Raw genomic sequence first — 18,620 nt, 5'->3', positions numbered from 1 at the left:
GCACACAGAGAGAGACAGAGGGACCGTTTAGTGCCAGGTTTTTTTTGTATTTTGGCCAAATGTGTAGTTAGTGCATTTTGCCTCAGTAGGGCAGTGTAGCTTCATGTTTAAGTGTCTACACCAAGCAGCAACTGTCAGAGAAATTCCAAACTTCCAGTGAAGTAAACCTAAGATGTGAAAAACAAAGTAAAAAAAAAAAAAATTTAACTGCTGAGTTAGATTAGATTGTTAGGCTTAGCTTAAATACTGAAGTCAGGGCTAAAGGCTTTATTTTTCAGTTTTTGTACAAATGTGTGTATTTAATCCACAATCATTCACTGCTTCCTGTAACCCGGAGGACTGTATAGTGAGTTTATCTGCAAAATTGAAGGAACAAATACATTGGAGACTACAGGGTTCATTTTCTCAGCATTGTGAACTTTATAATTGTAGTCACGCAATTAAAATGTTACCAGTCAACGTTAACTTGATCAATAAATACACACCATGCCAAGCATATTCATTTAAATGAAAAGACACAAATACTCTGGTAGATTATATCGCGCTGCTCTCTTTCATCTTTGGTCTGCAATGCTTGGGTCGTGGCCATCGACTGTACTGTAAACTCTTTTTTGTTTTTTTTTAGAAGTTTTGAGACACAGTACGGTCAGACGACACCCTAGGAGCAAGCATTAGGTGACAGTGGGATGGAAAAACTTCCTTTTGACAGGATGAACCCTCTGGCAGAATCAGGGTCAGTGCGGGGCGGCCATTTGCTGCGACCAGTTGGGGGGTGAGGGGGCGGCTGTTTTCCATTGTGGAAGTGATTAATGCGAATGATTAAATGCAGAGTGGTGTATAAACACAGAGAGTGAAAGGGAGTGAAGAAGAAACACCAGGAAGCTCCCAGCAGCCTAGGCCAACTGCATCACAACTAAGTGATGGTTCAGGGTCACCTGATCCAGCCTCAACCATATATTGAAAAAAGGAAAGTTTTAATTTTTAGCTTAATCTTAAAAGCAAAGAGCGTGTCTGTCTCCTGAATCCAAACTGGTTCAGAGGTGAAAGCAATGTTTAAAATAATTTTCCCAACATCACATGTTCCTATAAATGTGTGTGTATGTGTGCGTTTGTTTGTGTTTTGTTTTGTGTGGGGAAGCTAAAGAAATATTTGTTATTGAAAATATAACTGAAAAGTTTGAAAGCGTCACAGCTCTGCATCACACCATCTTGAAATATTAAGCCCGTGTCAGGTACATGTGACACTACAGATAAACATCGTCCTCACTAAGCCAGATGTCGGCTCATTCCAAGGTCTGGCTAATAGGTTTGTGTGTGAAATATGCTTTTATGGAGCTTTTATGTATCCTTTGGTAGTAACGGCTACGTTTAAAGAATAACATGACGAAGGCTATTTTATGTCTTCCTATGGAACAAAAACTGTGCAGCAGAAGCTGTGAAGATGAGCAAGCTTAGTGCAATAAATGCTAAAACAAATAAAGTAAAAGGAATGTAAGACGATTGGAAAAATAGAACTTTGGACTTTGCAGATGTCACCAGATTTGTGGATTAAAACACCTTGAATTAAGTTACATTACTGAACTCAAAATTTTATTGATTGTTTATTAGCTATAAAGGTTATGCATCTGAGGAAGCTAAGCAGGTGGGAACACTCCTAACCTCACAGATCACTGGTGTAACAAATCACAGAATCAGTGAGTTCTGTAATTTGACAAAGATCAACTCCAGCTTTGCTGAAGAAAACCAAGCTCTATTTTTTTCTTTTTTGTCTATATATTTTTTGTTTTTTTTGTCTGTAGCCACAGACATTAAGGACGAGGAGGTCAGAATCCCTAAGAGGCTCTTTCTGGGTATGTACTTACTGTGTCTGTCATGAAACATCAGTCGTAGTTCATCTGCCTCTCCCATCTCCACTCCCGTGTGTCTTGTGCATGGTGATAACCCTGCCTGGCTCTCATTCACAGCCCACCCGTCTCACTAACTGACACCGACTAACAGTTTCCAATGAGTTGACGTGAAGCATGAGCCCCTTTCTCTCGCATGTTTTTGAATGATCGAGCACATTAACTGTTTGTCGATTATAGAAACTGTTGTGATGCTCTACAGCATGTTTCACTGCACGCCCTTAGTGCACAACAACGTAGGAAGAAAAAGAAGCTAATCCTGTTAGACCTGCATACTGCCACTAGTTTACAGTAGTTACTGTACTCATGTCATTGAGTTACAGTATGAAGTAACTCAATGAAATATACTCATGTTACTGTGATGTTTATGTATTTTGAAAAGCAATAATTGATCTTGACGAAGTGCAAAAGACAAAAAGGAAAATCACTGCATCATGAAACACAGTCACAAAATGTTGTTGTGTTTGTTTTGTTGTTGTGATTTTGTTTTCTTTTTCTGAAATGTCGTGTTTTCTGATTTGTCTTTGTGTTTCGCACTTCAGGGCCAGCATACAAGCAAAATTAACTTTTGTGTATGAATAATAACCTTTCAGCTGCGGCATGTTGATTTTTATTCTGGACTAATACAGTAATGTAAAGCACATTGTTGAAAGGCTGCAAAATCAAACACTAATGACTTTTAATTAATGCTTAATTAATGATTTTGAATTAATGCTGTCTTCCTACTGGCTGACTTCAATACTTTCAGTACAGTGTAAACCCAAACAGAACTCGACACATTTAAAGAGGACTCAGGACTTATGTTGCTGAACTTACAAGTCAAGCTGCATTTAAAGTAAACTCAAATATTCTCATTTGAATTGACGAATCCCAGCGTATTACTTGGGATTAAATTAAAATGGTGAGACTCGTATCCGCTATCTAATACATTTAAAGTATATTTTGTACTTCTTTATTTTTCTGTTGACCAAAGAATTACTCCATACTTGTTTTTCTGACATGGTGTGGATCGTCAACTCGGCGACCCACTGCACTCTTTGTGTCACAGTTTTGCTAATCTAATATAAAGGTAAATGACACGCAGTCTGAACTGAACCCATATATTTTATTTAAAAAATAAACCATAGGAAGCATGTGAAATGTTTAAGAAAAAAAAAGTAAAATATATGCTTTCATAGTTTAGGTTATTTACATATTTGTCTAACAAGTGAAAAATGTCTGGTTGAATCCAAGGAGGAGATACAAACCCCCATTTACCAGTTTACCACTGTGTAGCATCTCCTTTTAACAACAGTCCAAAAAAGCATGGGAACTGATGAGACCAGTTGGACTTCAGGAAGATTAATTTTGTTACATTCCTGTGTAATTTAGGATTCCAGCTAATCTACAGTATTTGCTCTGCTTATTGCTATTTGTTTCAAGATCACCAGATATTTTCATTTAATGAGAGAAATTTTCTTCTTTTGTAATAGTCTAAACGACTGTGGCATATAGAGTCCTGCCTAAAAAACTTTAGCCACCCTTCATTTCTTTGTATTTTGATAGGAAAATGGAAATTATGATATATCAAAATGTGCAAACACATATGGAAATTTATTTTTCATAGATTCAATAAAAGAAATGGGAACAAATTATTTTCTCTGGAAACAGCATGTTGGTATCAAAGTGCCTAAAGATACAATTTGTTCTCTTTAGGGTATCTGTAGACACAACACCAGTTCACATTTTAGTTAGGTGCCTTTTCTGTGTTTGAATGATTGATAGGTCAATGTTAAGTGGCCTAGCAAACAAAAGCAGTCCTCTGAAAATGATCAGAAAGTGAGTGGAATAAGCAGCCAATGTTCAAAGAAAAACTTCAGAAAGCCTGGAGAACTATTGCTCAAGTCCGCTTTTCTATAAAGACAAGAAATTCTGGCTCCTTCTAATTAAAATACTAATAAATGAGAAGTAATCAAGATTTGTACACAGTCATATACATATGTTTAAATGTGTATATACTTGCAATTGGTATACACAGTTCAATTGGGACACAGCATGAAGAGAGGGCTGTTGTTTTTGCGATGGACACTAGATGGCAGAAGGAAACCATAGATGTGCGAATTGAAAAGGCAGCATGCACTTTTAGTTCAGCGTGTCCGAATACAGAACAAACTTCCCTGTTTAGTTTGTAGTGCACAGTAGACAACATGGACAGAATTGCTGTTTTCCTGTCATGAAAAAGTCAGAGCGCAGAATCGTTTTTCATTAGCGTCATTGCTTCTTTGATTCAGTGTGTTCTGACCTGTGTGTGTTGCTGCTGTGTGACTTTGACCACATGTGGAAGCTGCCATCGCTGGGCTCTGAATGGTCATCGATCAGTGAGCTCTGCCAAGTGTCATTAGACCCTTGCTGACAGAAAGCCATGTTCTTTGATCGCAGCTTTGCTGCCTTGCTGCTGTTCATTGATTCACTATTGAAAATATCAAGAGCAAGCATGCTGTAGTCCACCGTCGATAAAAAGTGAGAAAATACACAGGGAGAAAAGACTGTTAGATCAAAACTGCGGCACAGAACAAACACATTAGAGAGAGCAGATATTCGGTTCACACCATGTCGCTCTGTAGTGACTCACTGTGGTGCTGTTTAGTCCTCAGGACAGTTTCTCAACCTGTGCATTTGTCTGACTGTCCAGTTTGTTCCCTTTGCGTTCTCGGAGCCTCAATAATACCTCATTTGTTCTCATAAGAGCACAGCAGCATTATCACACCAGGCACCTTCATGAAACAGCAGGACATTTGCACCTAGACAGACAAAATGTAGGTGACTTTTAATAGAACTTCCCAGGACTGCCCAAAGGAAGCTGCAATAAATGTGATAAGCTGCAACCTTTCTATATACAGGTGCCTCAGACTCACTCACATATGTGTGCGTCGGTGCTGGACTGTAAGTCTTTTGTTGTGGCATGTGTAGTTTTGAGAGAGAAGTTAAGTCCTGGTGTAATAGCAGCTCAGTGTGATTTATGTGCAAGACTGCCTGCTGCAATCCTTTAAGAAGATTAAAAGATCAGATCATTTGGCTGTGTCTGAAGCAGAAATGCTGGCAATCACTCAGGTGGGGGAAAAAGGATTTGGGGGGAAAAAGCAGGAAGACAGTGCAAAAGTTTGTTTTTGAGTCAAACTTTTTAGAGGATCTATAAGAGGAGGCAACAAGGAAACCAAAATGTGAAACTCTACTCCACCATGACAGGAACTGTGTTGGTTCCCTAAAGGGTGCAGCTCTCTCCGTCACATCCACACTTTCATTTGTTTTGAGCTCCATTCAGTCATCTAAGTCATTTGATTTTTATATTAGGCCTTTTATTACTTCTGTGAATGCAAATATCTGACATTTTTGCATTTGTTCCAGTCAGCACATCTACACAGAGCTCCAGGGTTGGAGCAGGGGAAATTAGTTTAGTATGGAAACCCGAAAGCTTTAACAACAGTTTTAACAGATGGGTCAGTGTACTTGTACTTACTTTAACTCCTGATTTTTACTCGGCTATCAGCTACAAAGTTACATATGCAGGGTGTTATTATGAAGAAGCTGAGTATCTATCTTCAACCCATCTTTACTTTGATGGTGTTGTCCTTTCTTTTGGAATCTCATCATCATGATTAACTTGATGATGAAGAACATTCTGCTTCCTGACACATCTTCTTAAGGCGCATCCACACATGAAGCAACTAGCAGTCACATGGCAACCAGAGACTACTGAAAGTCAGTAACACCAAGAGACTTCAAATGACTGCTAACAGAATAACCATTGATGACATGAACTGGGTCGAGCTTTGAGACAAGCCACTGAAGCACCAACCAGTGAGAGCTAAGAAGATATATGACATATCAGTGAATGCTAAACACATTAGAAGAGTACCAAGGCAACAGAAGCCTACAATGTCCACTAGCGACTGGCCATTAATGACAAAGCGATGAGCAGATCACTTCCCTGACATCCTACTGTGAACTACACTGGAAAATGGAAACCTGGCAGTGTAAAGGGAATGCTGGGTATCAGTGTTGGTGACTTTTAGAACGTCTACATCAGGGGTGTCCAACTCCAGGCCTCAAGTGATTAGTTCATTATCAGGCCTCTGGAGAACTACAAGACATGAGGAGGTCATTTAGCCATTTAAATCAGCTGTGTTGGATCAAGGACACATCTAAAACCTGCAGGACACCGGCCCTCGAGGCCTGGAGTTGGACACCCCTGGTCTACATAAACACAAATTCATTCAGAGTCCAGTCACAACCACACATTCCTACACAAATAGTGACAAGGTTGCTGCAAAATGACTGTCACCTGTACAGTGCTGCAGACTGAATAGAGTTGGAGAAAATGGACTGGTAATATTAACTAGGCAATTTTAGACTCCATGGCAAAACACAATATATATCTTAGTATTTCTATGAAGTCGGCGAAACACAAGCCGTTCTGGGTTCTTTATGTTCCTTCTCAGTCATGTGGCTACACCCAGATGGTATACAATCCCAAATTCTTTTTTTTAATTTAAGATTTTCTTTGATGTAAAAAAAAAAAAAAAAAAATTAGTAAAAGTCCAAATGTAAAAAGGAGTCTCTTTTTGTAGCATTTTTCCCACAAAAAGAAAAGCGTCCCTGTGCTGATGTGGTGAAGAATTTAATAACTACAGTTATGTTATGTGATTATGTCACAATGATTCAGTGGTCCCATATCACAGAGATGTTGGCCTAATGATGTTATGGAGGTACATGGCAATACAAAAGATTTCCATTTCTTTCTATTGTCTGGGAATGGCTCATTGCTCATTTTGGTCCCATGGGGGTCTGCACCTGTATAGCTTCATTGGGTTTGGCAGCTTAGAATATATCACCTTATCCTGTAGGTGAAGTTATCCATTCCCTACAGGCAGGAAGGAGCTGAACTTTTAGACTGAATGTGGAGGAAGTTTCTGTGACTTGGCAGTGAAAGCCTATTAGTCACCGTGAAAAAGCTACCTGTCCAAATTTCAGAAAATGAAGCCCGCTGCGATCCAGGTTCAATTTCCCAGGTTGTTATAACCGTCTTTTATAATAATGTTCTCGCTTGTCCCACGGGTGCTTTTGAGTGACAGCCATTATTTCAACTACCCCCTTAGACTTTTCTGGGGCCTAACTGAAGCTGGCAGGAAACAGCCGGTAAACAAGCGATTGGAATCGCCAGCTCTGACCCGTGCCTTCCTACACATGTACCGCAACCCTGCGGGACTACAAACTGAGACATTCGGCCACCGCAGGGAGTCTATTGTGTGCAGCTTCAGTCTGTTCCCACACAATGCCACAACGGCTGCCACACAGCATGGGGATTAAAGGGGAAGGCAAGAATTCCCCCGGGCACGCAAGTGGCACAGCAAGAGAGGGTGTATGGTAGGGAATGGCCAAGGTACACTACAGTAATAAACATCCATTTGTGGTCGCTGTGAAGTGGGCCGACAGACTACTTTTAAAAAATGTTTGCTACTTTTCAGTGCTGAAGGCAAATAAGTCTCCAGAAATTGCACATGCATGATTGAAAGCTGATTACGAGGCAGCACCGACGTGAAGGAGCGCATTTACTGAAATAGGAAGCTGAAATTGCACAACAGTTAAGATGCATGTCCCGGTCACAGTGTTTGCCTTTTATTTGCGAAGGTTAACAGTCTTCATTTGAAAGGTGTTGCAGAATCGGTGATCATGCAGTCAGGTTGCAAGATGGAAAAAAATGAAGCTTTCATTTCATGCTAAGGCATGAAATGAAAGCCTCTCCAGCCCCCGGTTCATTACATCAGTGAAAACTGGGAGAGAAGTCAAGAAAAAGAAATCCTGTCGATACATTAGTGCTCACACATTTACATCGAGAAAGAGAACAAATGATGTTATGGCTCAAAAAGGTTAGGGTGCAGTATGAAATTACCTTTATTAATTAGCCTTACACAGTGCAGCTTTCAGGTTTCTTTTTGGGGGGTTTTAACTCGATTGTATAGGTAACAGTGAGGCTACACACTGCACTACTACTAAGTAGCAGAAGAGCTGATATAGGAGACGCATTCCACTGCCTATTAATTACATCTATACATCCATTTTCTTAACTTGGTGTATCATGCAGTCTTTCACAGGACTAACAGAGAGCATCCACACTCATGTTCACATCTGTGGCTAATTTTGAATTACTAATGGTTATGTGATGCAATGCAAAATACTTTATTTATACTGTATTTGGAAAATTGTTTCTTACAGCAGCTGAATTTATTGACGTTTTTATTTTTATTATTATTATTATTTTCTCATTTGCACCTACGGTCAATTTAGAATCACCAATATGTCTAACCCCATGTATGACTTTGGACTGTGGGAGGCGAGAGTACCTGGAGAGAATCCACTCTGACACAGGAAGAGCATGCAAACTAAGCACTTTTTATTTTTCAATTTCCTGAATAAGATATATCCTGATATATCTGGAATCAAACAAAACCCCACCCTTGTTCTTTAGATTATCTTGCAGGGAAGCCAGTTTTCCTCATAAAAGGTCAGGATTCTCCAAATACATGCCGATATACATCCTGCTGGTAAAGGATGTATATCGGGACATATACTCTTGATGGTTCCATTTCCAAACCATAAATGCAACTTATCACAACAGGAATGTATCTGAGTTGAACATGGACATTATACTTGGTTACAGACAACATTGAAAAGTAAATATTCCTGTCATAATTCTTTGAGGTCTGCTTAAAGTCTGTTTGAAGTGCATATGCAGAGCTGGTGCATTTTGGTAGACAGCCAAAGAAAAGCTTACCACAAAACGGAAAAGTTATGACAAATCAGACTATAAGGCAAAAAGAAAGTGCAGCTTTATGGTTTCATGGACAAAAGAATTTCTGTGGCTGCAATATGACGAGCTAAATAACCAGGGCTGCACCTAAGTGGTCCGCAGGTGCGCATTCGCTGTCAAAATAAAAAACACGCACAAGGGTTAGGGTTAAATTTAAAAACTGTACTTTTGAGTTAAAATATATATTTATAATTTTAATAAATGACAAATTAAAAAGGCATGAACATTTTTTTGTATCGAAAAAATATTGAACCGTGACACCAAAGTACCGAACCGTGAATTTTGTGTATCGTTGCACCCCTAATATATATATATATATATATATATATATATATATATATATATATATATATAACTCATTCAGTTAAAAGCATGATGGAAATTGCCTAAATGAAGAATTTTACGACAAGGAGCAGGTGCATCTAGTACAGGTTAAACTGCTGCAAAAACCCACAGAGCCCAGCAGCCAGTGCAACAAATTCTGGATCTTTGGCTTTTCGTTAGCATTAGCAGCACATGCTGCGTCTGATGTGAAAGGACCTATATGCTGCGCACTGTGACTCACAGCAATGGTCCCGGGTCAGCCCTGACTTTGTGTTAAGCTAATCCTAAAGTAATAATGGTTTTTCCAACCACTGACATACCACAACTTTATCCTTTCAACAGCTGCTGAAAGTTAGGTGACCTAGCTTCTATCGGATATTTATATAGAGATCCTCCTCCAGCTTCAAACTGTATTACCCTTCAAGGACCTGAAGCTCCATAAAGCACCCCTCCAACAGCCAAACCCATCTGTTCCCTGATTGGTCAATGTCATGTCAATCACAAATTTAACTATCCAATCAGATGAAAGGAAGAAAAATAGGGTCAAAATTCGTACTTGTAACTTGAAACTTGAGTGCAGAGTTTGACACTTATTTTTTGGCAAAGTCCACACACAAATCTTTTTTACGCATACACATCTTTTTTACACACACACACAAATTCTTTTTACACATACAAATCCTGATTTACAAGTACAAAATATTTATGACCACAATTTGAGCCCATACTGGCACCCATTGTTTTCATTACCGGCAGTCACATGTGGTTCCTACCATATATTCAGTTTTGTACTTGTGGTGTGATGGCTTTAGCTCTAGGTTGGTGTTGAACGATGTTTGATTGCCCTTCATCACTTCTGACTATATTTGGCTGTTATCACAGAGTGCCAGCCTGGTGCTGGCTGGCCCAGATTCATAGTCCTTTGGCTCAGCTGCAAGCAGGGCTTCACAACCACACCAGATATCTACGCCTGCAGTATAAACACTGCTTTAGAGCACACATAACAGCTGTCTGTGGGTATTCTTAATTAAACTCAGAACAGGAGTAAGTACATGCTCCAGCGTACCACTGAAAGCTCCACTTTCCTTTTGTTCAATACTATATTGTGTTACCATCTTGGATACTGATTTTTTTTTTCCATGGTAAAATCTTAGTGTGTGCTGGATTGGCAGGCTATGACCTGCTTTAAATGGCTCTTTGAGAATTCAATTACATTTGTTGTATTTGTTTAGCTTTGCTTTCAAAGAGATACAATTGAATTGGCTCAGTTTTAAAGAGCTGGGTTTCTGGCACAGTTTCGTAAATATATGTGGAAATGCCATCGAAATGTCAGAATCGGTTGCCATTAATTCTGTAATGAAACAACCATCCATTCACTCTTAAACTCAAATGTCATAAACATTCCCACTCTTTTACTTCAGATTTTATCAAGTCTGTGTGAAATTTAAAAAAAAAAAAGAAAAAAAAGAAAGGGATTGTCCAATTCAGGCATTTGGCTAAGCAATGGTTGGCATTTGGTATTGTTTTCTGTTTTTCTTCTGCAGTTCATAGGCTTTTCTCAGGAGGCCTATACAGGCCTATGCAGTTGGCCTTCGTGGAGCACTTAGATGTGCCATTTAGATAAGCAAAGCCTCATTTAGACATGATTAAGTAAATCAGCTCGATTACATTTGTTGCTTGTAGAAATTGCATTTGCGATGCAGCAGTGGGAGTTCAGCCATGATTGGACTTTCATGGTTAAAGCTTTCACTCTCCTAATTTTTTACTTGTGTTGTGGTTTCACTGCCTTAATACAATAACGATATATCGCATGTGTTTAGTCATCAAAGACTTTATAGGCAAAGTTGAATTAATGTCACCGTTTCCTTCAGTTAAAGTTGAGTCTTGGGCGATGAAGCCGGGAGACATAACAGTGTGATTAGTATTGGCTTGTTTGCTTATTACAGGAAGACAGTGCTGCTGTGATCAGATTCTTTACCTAATAATTACATACACAAGAATGTACATGAGAGGCACTGGGACTGATAACAGGGTTTAAATCATTCATCAGTGTCTCTATTCCCATTCATCCCATTACTACAACGGAAAAGAAACACAACCTCGGCTGACCGTCACACACTCCTTTCACAGTTTTTCACCACATTCTCTCTTCCTCCCCCTCATCCACTCATCAAGACCACAAGTAAAATGTTTCTGTTTTACAAGAATCTTAATGAGAACTGATTCCAGTGGGGACCGGCTCAGATATTTGTTGCATGGTAACATGGTGTGTGTTCTGATTATGAGAAGGGAATTGTGACATATTAATTTTTGTAGTTATTTAATTAAATAAAAAATAACAGCAGTAGTTTGTTTGATTTTATCAACTTGAGGCTTCAATAAATAAATAAATAAAAACAGAGAGGATTAGTAGATGATCCCTTGTCTCCAGTGCTGGAAAACAAGAAATTGGCACCACAAAATTGCCTTTGACTATTAAACGATGAATCGAACATCATTTCCAAATGGTAATAAGCATTTGGGATTTTAATTATGAATGTTAAAATTCTGCCCTACCTATAAGAAAAATACACCTTCTACACAAGAAATATTACAACTTAATGTGCAGATTACTAAAAGGTTTGCAGAGCTCATCCACTGAGGATGAAGCTTTTTTTTAATTAAATTACAAGTTACAAGAACATTTACCCCAAATGCAACGATTTAATGACGTATTCTGGGGTACTGTTTTCAGAATTTTGGCAATAAAAATATCCTAACAGAGTAAATCCAACTGAATTCACCTGATTAGGGTCATGTATTTAAATTTCATTTAATTACATCAGATGAAAGTGTCTCCACAGTAAAAGAAGGCCATGTCTTCCTGGTCAGGGGCTAATTTAACTCCATCTGATTAGGTGTAGGTATTTTAACTCACCTGGTTAGGCTTAGGCACTTAGCAATTAGGATCAACCCAGTGGTTCCAGTGGTGACCATTGGTGGCATGGTGGTGCGGTGAACAGCATTTCCTGGTTAAATCACCGACTCGGGCCTTTTGCATGGAGTTTGCATTAATCTATATGTTGATGTGAGATAAATAATGAGCTTGAAGTGTACAGAATAAAGCACTGCATCAATGCATAGTTAAATGTGGCCAATAGTCTGAAGGACTTTGAGTATTCAGTAAAGCTGCATCAAAACATGGAGGATTGCTTATCACAGATCACTGTGAAGCCTGACGGTTGGTCAGTAGTGAACATTCCAGGAGCCAGTTATCTGGGAAACCATCGAATGTTTTTATTGGCCTGTCAAATATCAGTCACTGGTATCGTGTGTGCTCATTGGTTGCCAGCATAATTTTTTAAAATCGTAATCACATGAATTTACTGACTTTTTATAGTCTCTGGTTTTAACGGATGCATCTTAAGATTGGAAAAGCAGTATATAAATAAAAGTGCCTTCCATAGTTGGGATTAGACCATTAGGAACCATTTTTTTAAATGAATCTTTTTAGAAGAATGATTTTTAAACTCATTTCTGTGTCTCTCATGTTATGCACCTTTAGATTTTGACTGGAACTACTTCTGGTCATGGAGTCGTTTTGTGGACTATGTGCAGTGCGTGCTGGCCTTCACTCTGGTGGCAGCGTACATCACCTACCTCCTCCTGGACTCGGTTTTGTTCGTGGAGACTTTGGGATTCCTGGCAGTCTTCACCGAAGCAATGCTGGGTACACCGCAGCTCTACTGCAACTATCAGAACAAATCCACAGAAGGCATGAGGTACATCTGCCATTTTCATAAAGAATCCACTTTATGTATTCAGTCATGAGGGGATGCAATGGATTAAAAACTTGGATCTTGAAAGCAGACTCAAAGCAAGCATTGTGGGAATATTTGGATTAGAAGAAAGGCAGATGAAAGCAGTACTGAACTCTTAGATCTTTTTCCCAATTGTATCAGCAATGACCTTCTAGAGCTCAGTCAAAGTGCTTGTGAAGATTTTATTAAGATTGGTATTCTCATATATACATCCCAGTGACTGAGCCCTACCAAAACACAAAGCAGACAGTTATTAGACAATACATATGTGCTCTGCTGTTTTGGCGTTGAGCTCAGATGACAAGTTGAGGTATCTCCATGTGTTTTTTGGTCAAATTCCTGAGCAAAAAGCTTTGTTTGTGGAGAAACCAAAGAGTAGCTAACAGCATTTGGAGGGCTTGGAAGTCATTTTTACCCTTACCCTTAGCCGCTACAATACTTGCAGCTCGTTTTATGAATGCTCACCATTCGAAATACTGTAACAAAAAATTATTACACCAGGCAGTGACTTTGAGCCACTGTAACACCCTTATTCTTTTCTTCTTCTGACGTTCTGTTGTAAATCTGCTGCTGTGTGTGAGATGATTATCCTGTTGCATGAGATGACCCCACATTTGACTCTAGAATACTTTGGTAGACAGAGGAGTAACTCGGGAGCTGCAAAATAGCCCAAATCATCACACTTCCACCGCCGTGCTTGACAGTGGGTTAGGGTTAGGGTTTGCGCTGATGTGCTGTGTTTGGTTTTCGACAAACGTGCTACAGTGCATTATGGTCAGACATCTCCACTTTGATCTCGTCTATAAAAGGAACATTTTTCCAGATGTCTTGTAGTTTGTTCAGTGCAAATTTGGGACGATTTATGTTTTTTAAAGATCTTTGTTACAAATAAGCTGCAACCATTAAGCTTGTTCATGATATAATTAGCCAGTTGTTTAATTACTTGTTGCTTAGACATATAAAACAGCCAGCAAGAGTTTGTAAAACAAATGTACTTCAAAAATAGAAAAAAGGAATCAATCTTAAAAACTACTGAACCCATCAGTTGCTCAGCTGACACTGGTCTATTTATGTATGCAAGCCTGCAATTTTCAACAACACTGTCATCATGAAAGACACATTGATCCGGGCGGCTTTTTAAGCTTGTTATTGGTGGTGCAAATCTAAATGGAAAAAACATCCCAGAAGGTATGCAGTTCTCAGGAAAGCACCCTAATTGGCAGTTCCCGCTAGAGGGTCCCAAGAAATCTTTTGTCCAAAAATGCAGTATGACACTTTGAAAGTTAAGCCACGCCCCCAAATTCAATTGACAGATGTGTCCTGCAGGGACCTGGGATTTTAACTGGATAACAAACATTTGACCCAAATGTTCTCACCACTAAAATTTCAAAAGTTCTGACATGACGTAAAGGTTCAAATCTCTCATCTTAGAATGGAAACAAGGAACCTTACACACTGTATTCCTATTCATTTTAGTTGTTTATCAGACTGTATTAATGTTAGACTACAACCCCCCCCCAAAATCAGAAGATGGGAGATAATAAGACCCAAACTTAGAAAAGGATAGACTCAGTCTTCAGGCTTCTTAGAGAAGTTTGCCACTATAATCAACTTTAAATGCAGAATGGTTATTGGCCAACACGCTCTTATTTTCATCAACTACTTAGGTCTTCAGTGTAATTTATCGAGAGTCAGCCCAATGAAAATTAAAACAGATTTAGTCCTGTCCTCGATTAATGATACTGTCTTTGCCCTGTTAAATAATGTTTCTTTTGTGAGTGCCGCTTCCATCACAGACAGCTCTGTGGCTGTACAGCAGCACACCGTAATGATTCCAGATGATATTGTCGCACATGTGATCATTAACACTGACACATGCTTATTAAGTATCTCTGGCACCTGAAGTAAGAGCACGGCTCACAGCAACCATGTGTTAATTCAGCCTGACAATTGGCTATCTGAAGTTTTGCCTGAGAATCAGTATGGTAATGAAGTATTCTGTTTCCCCACGTCAGTTGCTAATGTGTCATTTAGGCTCATTAATGAAGATCTGCATCAAGCCTCAGGCTGTAATTAGAGACTGTGATATAATATTGATTTTTTGAAAGCATATACAGTTTCAGAATTGGCCCTAGCAGCTCTCTGATCTGTGGCCAAGCCCTGGTAACTGCTTTTTGGAATTGTATACTTTGTTACAGTAATTGCAGGCATGGATTTAAAAAGAACCCACAGAGAATCCATATGATTAAACTAGATTTAGATAGAGATGTTTAAGTTGCTAAAAGTACTTGGAAAGATTAAACTGATGATGTCCATATGAAAAGACCTGTTCATCTGAGATTGTTCACAGAACATGCAATAAAAAGCTTTCTCACAGTGTGTGTCCTGCCTTAGAGCAGAACCCCACACACGCACACTCATATACCCTCCTCTCTGCTGGTTGACTTTCTGCGGCAGACAGATAACAGAGCTCCAGCAGGGCTGCCTGTCCACTTAACCGGCCATGACAGCTCCCACGCTGGGCCTTTCCATACCCTCTCTGTCCAATGCCTTATTTATTTTTGATTTCCTTATATTTTCTGCCCACCCGACACTCTCTCCACCACCAACATTGTCCTTTAAGCTCTCTACACTGTGTGATTGCTGAAGGACCCCACACTCAGTTGTTCTTATATTGCTAAATCTGGTGCATTTTGTGATTTTTGTGTGATTAGAAAGTGTTTCTTACTTGTTTGCTAGGTTCCTCTTCCCCTGACAAAGTTAGCTGTTTTCTACACTGCATTTCGACAAACCTGTAGGCAAAGGTTGTAAACATTATTTTGGGTCAGGGCAGGCATAATGGTATCTCTATGGTGCATTGGAGACTGTCTGTGCTCTCAGTTGTACTCTGTAAAATATATTTTAGATGCTCTAAAGGAATATGTTGGTTTTTGTGCTGCTTTTATGACTGAGTTTCTTGTTCTGGCCTGTAGAAAAGAATTTTATTCTTCTGAAGTACTGACAGCACACAGAAATGTTTGTCATTGATGTTGATAGGAAGAACCATATATGCTGCTGTCAAAACAGGAGGAAAAAAATTTTGTGGGAAAATACATCATGATGGAATTACAGGCAAATAGCCAACAGCCGTTTTAATCATAGATTTAATCGGGCTCTACGACGTGTTCCACTATCTGTATTTACAAAAAGATTGCAATGGCAAGAAGTGGGAACTCTCTTTTACGCAGTCTTGTCATTGCAGTTACTGATTTTTGTGACTCACCGTGTTGCTTATGAATTTCTAGGAGTTTCTTTCTCATCTTGATTCATTTAATTAAACTCGGCCCTATATGTTACACACTGTTATGGCCCGTCTAGGGGTGGCCAGACCACAACATAAGGGTGATCCATCCTCGTCAGACCCCGAGCAGCCACATCACACAATTGGTGGCATTAATAGTAGTTTAATAATGATTTATTTACAATATGTTGATTCATTAGGTCATTTGACACAAAAGAACTAGCTGGCTATAGCTTCGGGGTGGACCTAACACCAAAACAACAAACAAAAGGAGCCTATCTCGAGGATTTACCAAACTTAACTGACCAAAAGAATCAAACTAAATGAAAGCAACTTGCCTCCCTAACGACGAAAAACAGGAGAAAACTATAATCAAACAAAAAGGCAGTCCACCCCTACATGCTCCTGTACTCCTGGTCTGCTGGTTGGAATGAGGTGAGGATGAATGACTGGCCGTCCATGGCGGTGTCATCATATGAGCCATCTCCAGCTGGTTAGCCAATCCGTATGATCCTTCTTCTGGTTCCACCAATCACGGAGAGGTACCTGTACACTGAGATTTGCATATTAAACAGCATTACATCAGGAGTCGTAACACACATAGTCACATGACAAAGAACATTTATTCTGAGCTCTGTACAGCCCAGCAAAGAAGTAAGTACACTCTTACTACTTCCTTAGGAATTAAGAGGGCAGATGCATGTTAACACAATGCTACAATCTCACCAGGAGTGGTTATCCAAGCAAAATGACTTCAAGATCACATCAGAGGAAAAAAAAAACCCCAAAAAAACAAGTGCTATATCTTAGCATGTTAAATTTTAGGTTTATACCTTGTTAGATATCAGGTATGAGCTGTCAAACAAGTGACCAGTTCAGATGTTGTCGGTAGAAAGAAAGCCTAACTACAGAGGTACTGTAAACACTACTGTAAGCCGGAATAGTGTAGCTAGCTAGACTTCTGAGATAAAGTAAATTTTGTTGTCTTATATTGTAGATTAATGCTTTCCAGTAAAACTAACCAAAGTCTCCCCCCCCTCATTGCAGCAGATGGCTGCCTTTCCCTTTGCCCTAGTTTTGCTCCAGGTTTCTTCCTGTTAAAAGGGAGTTATTCTTTCCCACTGTCACGATTCCCTATAAAGTGCCTGTACATAGGGAATGACGACTCTTACTTTGAGATTAATAAAATGGAACTGAATTAAACATCAGTTTCATTAGTTTAAAGTTTTTCACTTTAACCATATTACCTTGCCATGACAACAGATTCCTTTTTATTTTCTGCTGTGTACAGTCAGTTCAGTGAGTAATCGTATAGGATCTTTGTCGCTGCATCTACATCTAACTAACCACCACTATGTTTTCATGGGATCACAAGTTATTGAATAATTAACCGATTAAGGTAAATAGTAGGGGTGCAACGATACATAAAATTCACAGTTCGGTTCGATACTTTGGTGTCATGGTTCGATATTTTTTCGATACAAAAAAATGTTCATGCTTTTTTAATTTGTCATTTATTAAAATTATAAATATATATTTTAACTCAAACGTACAGTTTTTAAATTTAATGTTGCTGAAACAAGTAGTAATAAAAAAAAATAATTCTATCTGATCGAGAAATCACTCATCTTTGGAAAAGAGAGTTTATTACAGAGAAATGGCTCTTTCCAAAATAAAAGCTATACTACAGTATACGCTTCTTCTGGGCTATATTCTCAGCAGCATATTAAACATATCAGGTCCCCATAAGGAGAATCATGTGCTAACGGCTGTCTAAATGACTCGGGTAAAGTTTGTAGCATGCGTGCTTGTTGTTTTTGTCTCCTTCCACTTGTCTTTGCACTAGGATGATGTCGGAGTAAATGTGCAGTCATATTCGTTGTGTTCCCACTAGTGCTGTCAGCGTTAATCTGAAATGACGTTAACGCCACAACACGGCAAATCTCCGTTAACGAGCTACCGCGGATCACCCCGTGCGTGGGGCTGGATGGGTCAACACGTTAACGAGCAAACTGCGCTAACGCAGTAGTTCCCACCCATGTAATTGAGCATTGCGTGGCACATCCGACATACTGTTTTACTTTTGTCCATGACACACTTACCTTCAGGGTCATACGTCACATGAAAACCAAGATAGTTCCAAACGCCACATCTGAATGAGGGTGGGGGGGGTTCAATGTGCTATGTTGCAAGGAGCTTAGCTTCTGTCTTGCTAGCTTGCGCTGCGCTCAGTGGATCTGCGCTCGACAGTGCTGCCTAGGCGGAGTAGTCGAGCGCAGATCCACTGAGCTCTCAACACAGACAGCATCGTCAGAAGAAAAGTTGATAAAATAAATTAAAAATGTTGTATTGTTCGATACATATGCGTACCGAACCAAAAGCACTGTATCGAACGGTTCAATATTGATACGAGTATCGTTGCACCCCTAGTAAATAGCAGACCACGTGTGGTCTGCTATTTATAA

The 18,620-nt window shown here is 39.3% G+C and overlaps 1 protein-coding gene across 1 annotated transcript in view; it reads left to right on the top strand.

The window, feature by feature from the left end:
- The window catches only part of slc66a2 (solute carrier family 66 member 2), a 35,532-nt gene that overhangs the window by 3,744 nt on the left and 13,168 nt on the right, over positions 1-18,620 (top strand). The window contains exons 3-4 of the mRNA XM_085346090.1: positions 1,800-1,850; positions 12,620-12,836. Of these exons, the coding sequence (XP_085202216.1) occupies positions 1,800-1,850; positions 12,620-12,836 (268 nt within the window). The remainder of the gene's footprint in view (positions 1-1,799; positions 1,851-12,619; positions 12,837-18,620) is intronic.

This window comes from Diplotaxodon limnothrissa, linkage group LG22, assembly GCF_057381915.1.
Source record: "Diplotaxodon limnothrissa isolate DT_005_m linkage group LG22, D_limnothrissa_male_GT1.1, whole genome shotgun sequence".
NCBI lineage: Eukaryota > Metazoa > Chordata > Actinopteri > Cichliformes > Cichlidae > Diplotaxodon > Diplotaxodon limnothrissa.
The sequence above is the reverse complement of the archived record's forward strand: the minus strand, read 5'-3'. Positions and strand labels throughout refer to the sequence as shown.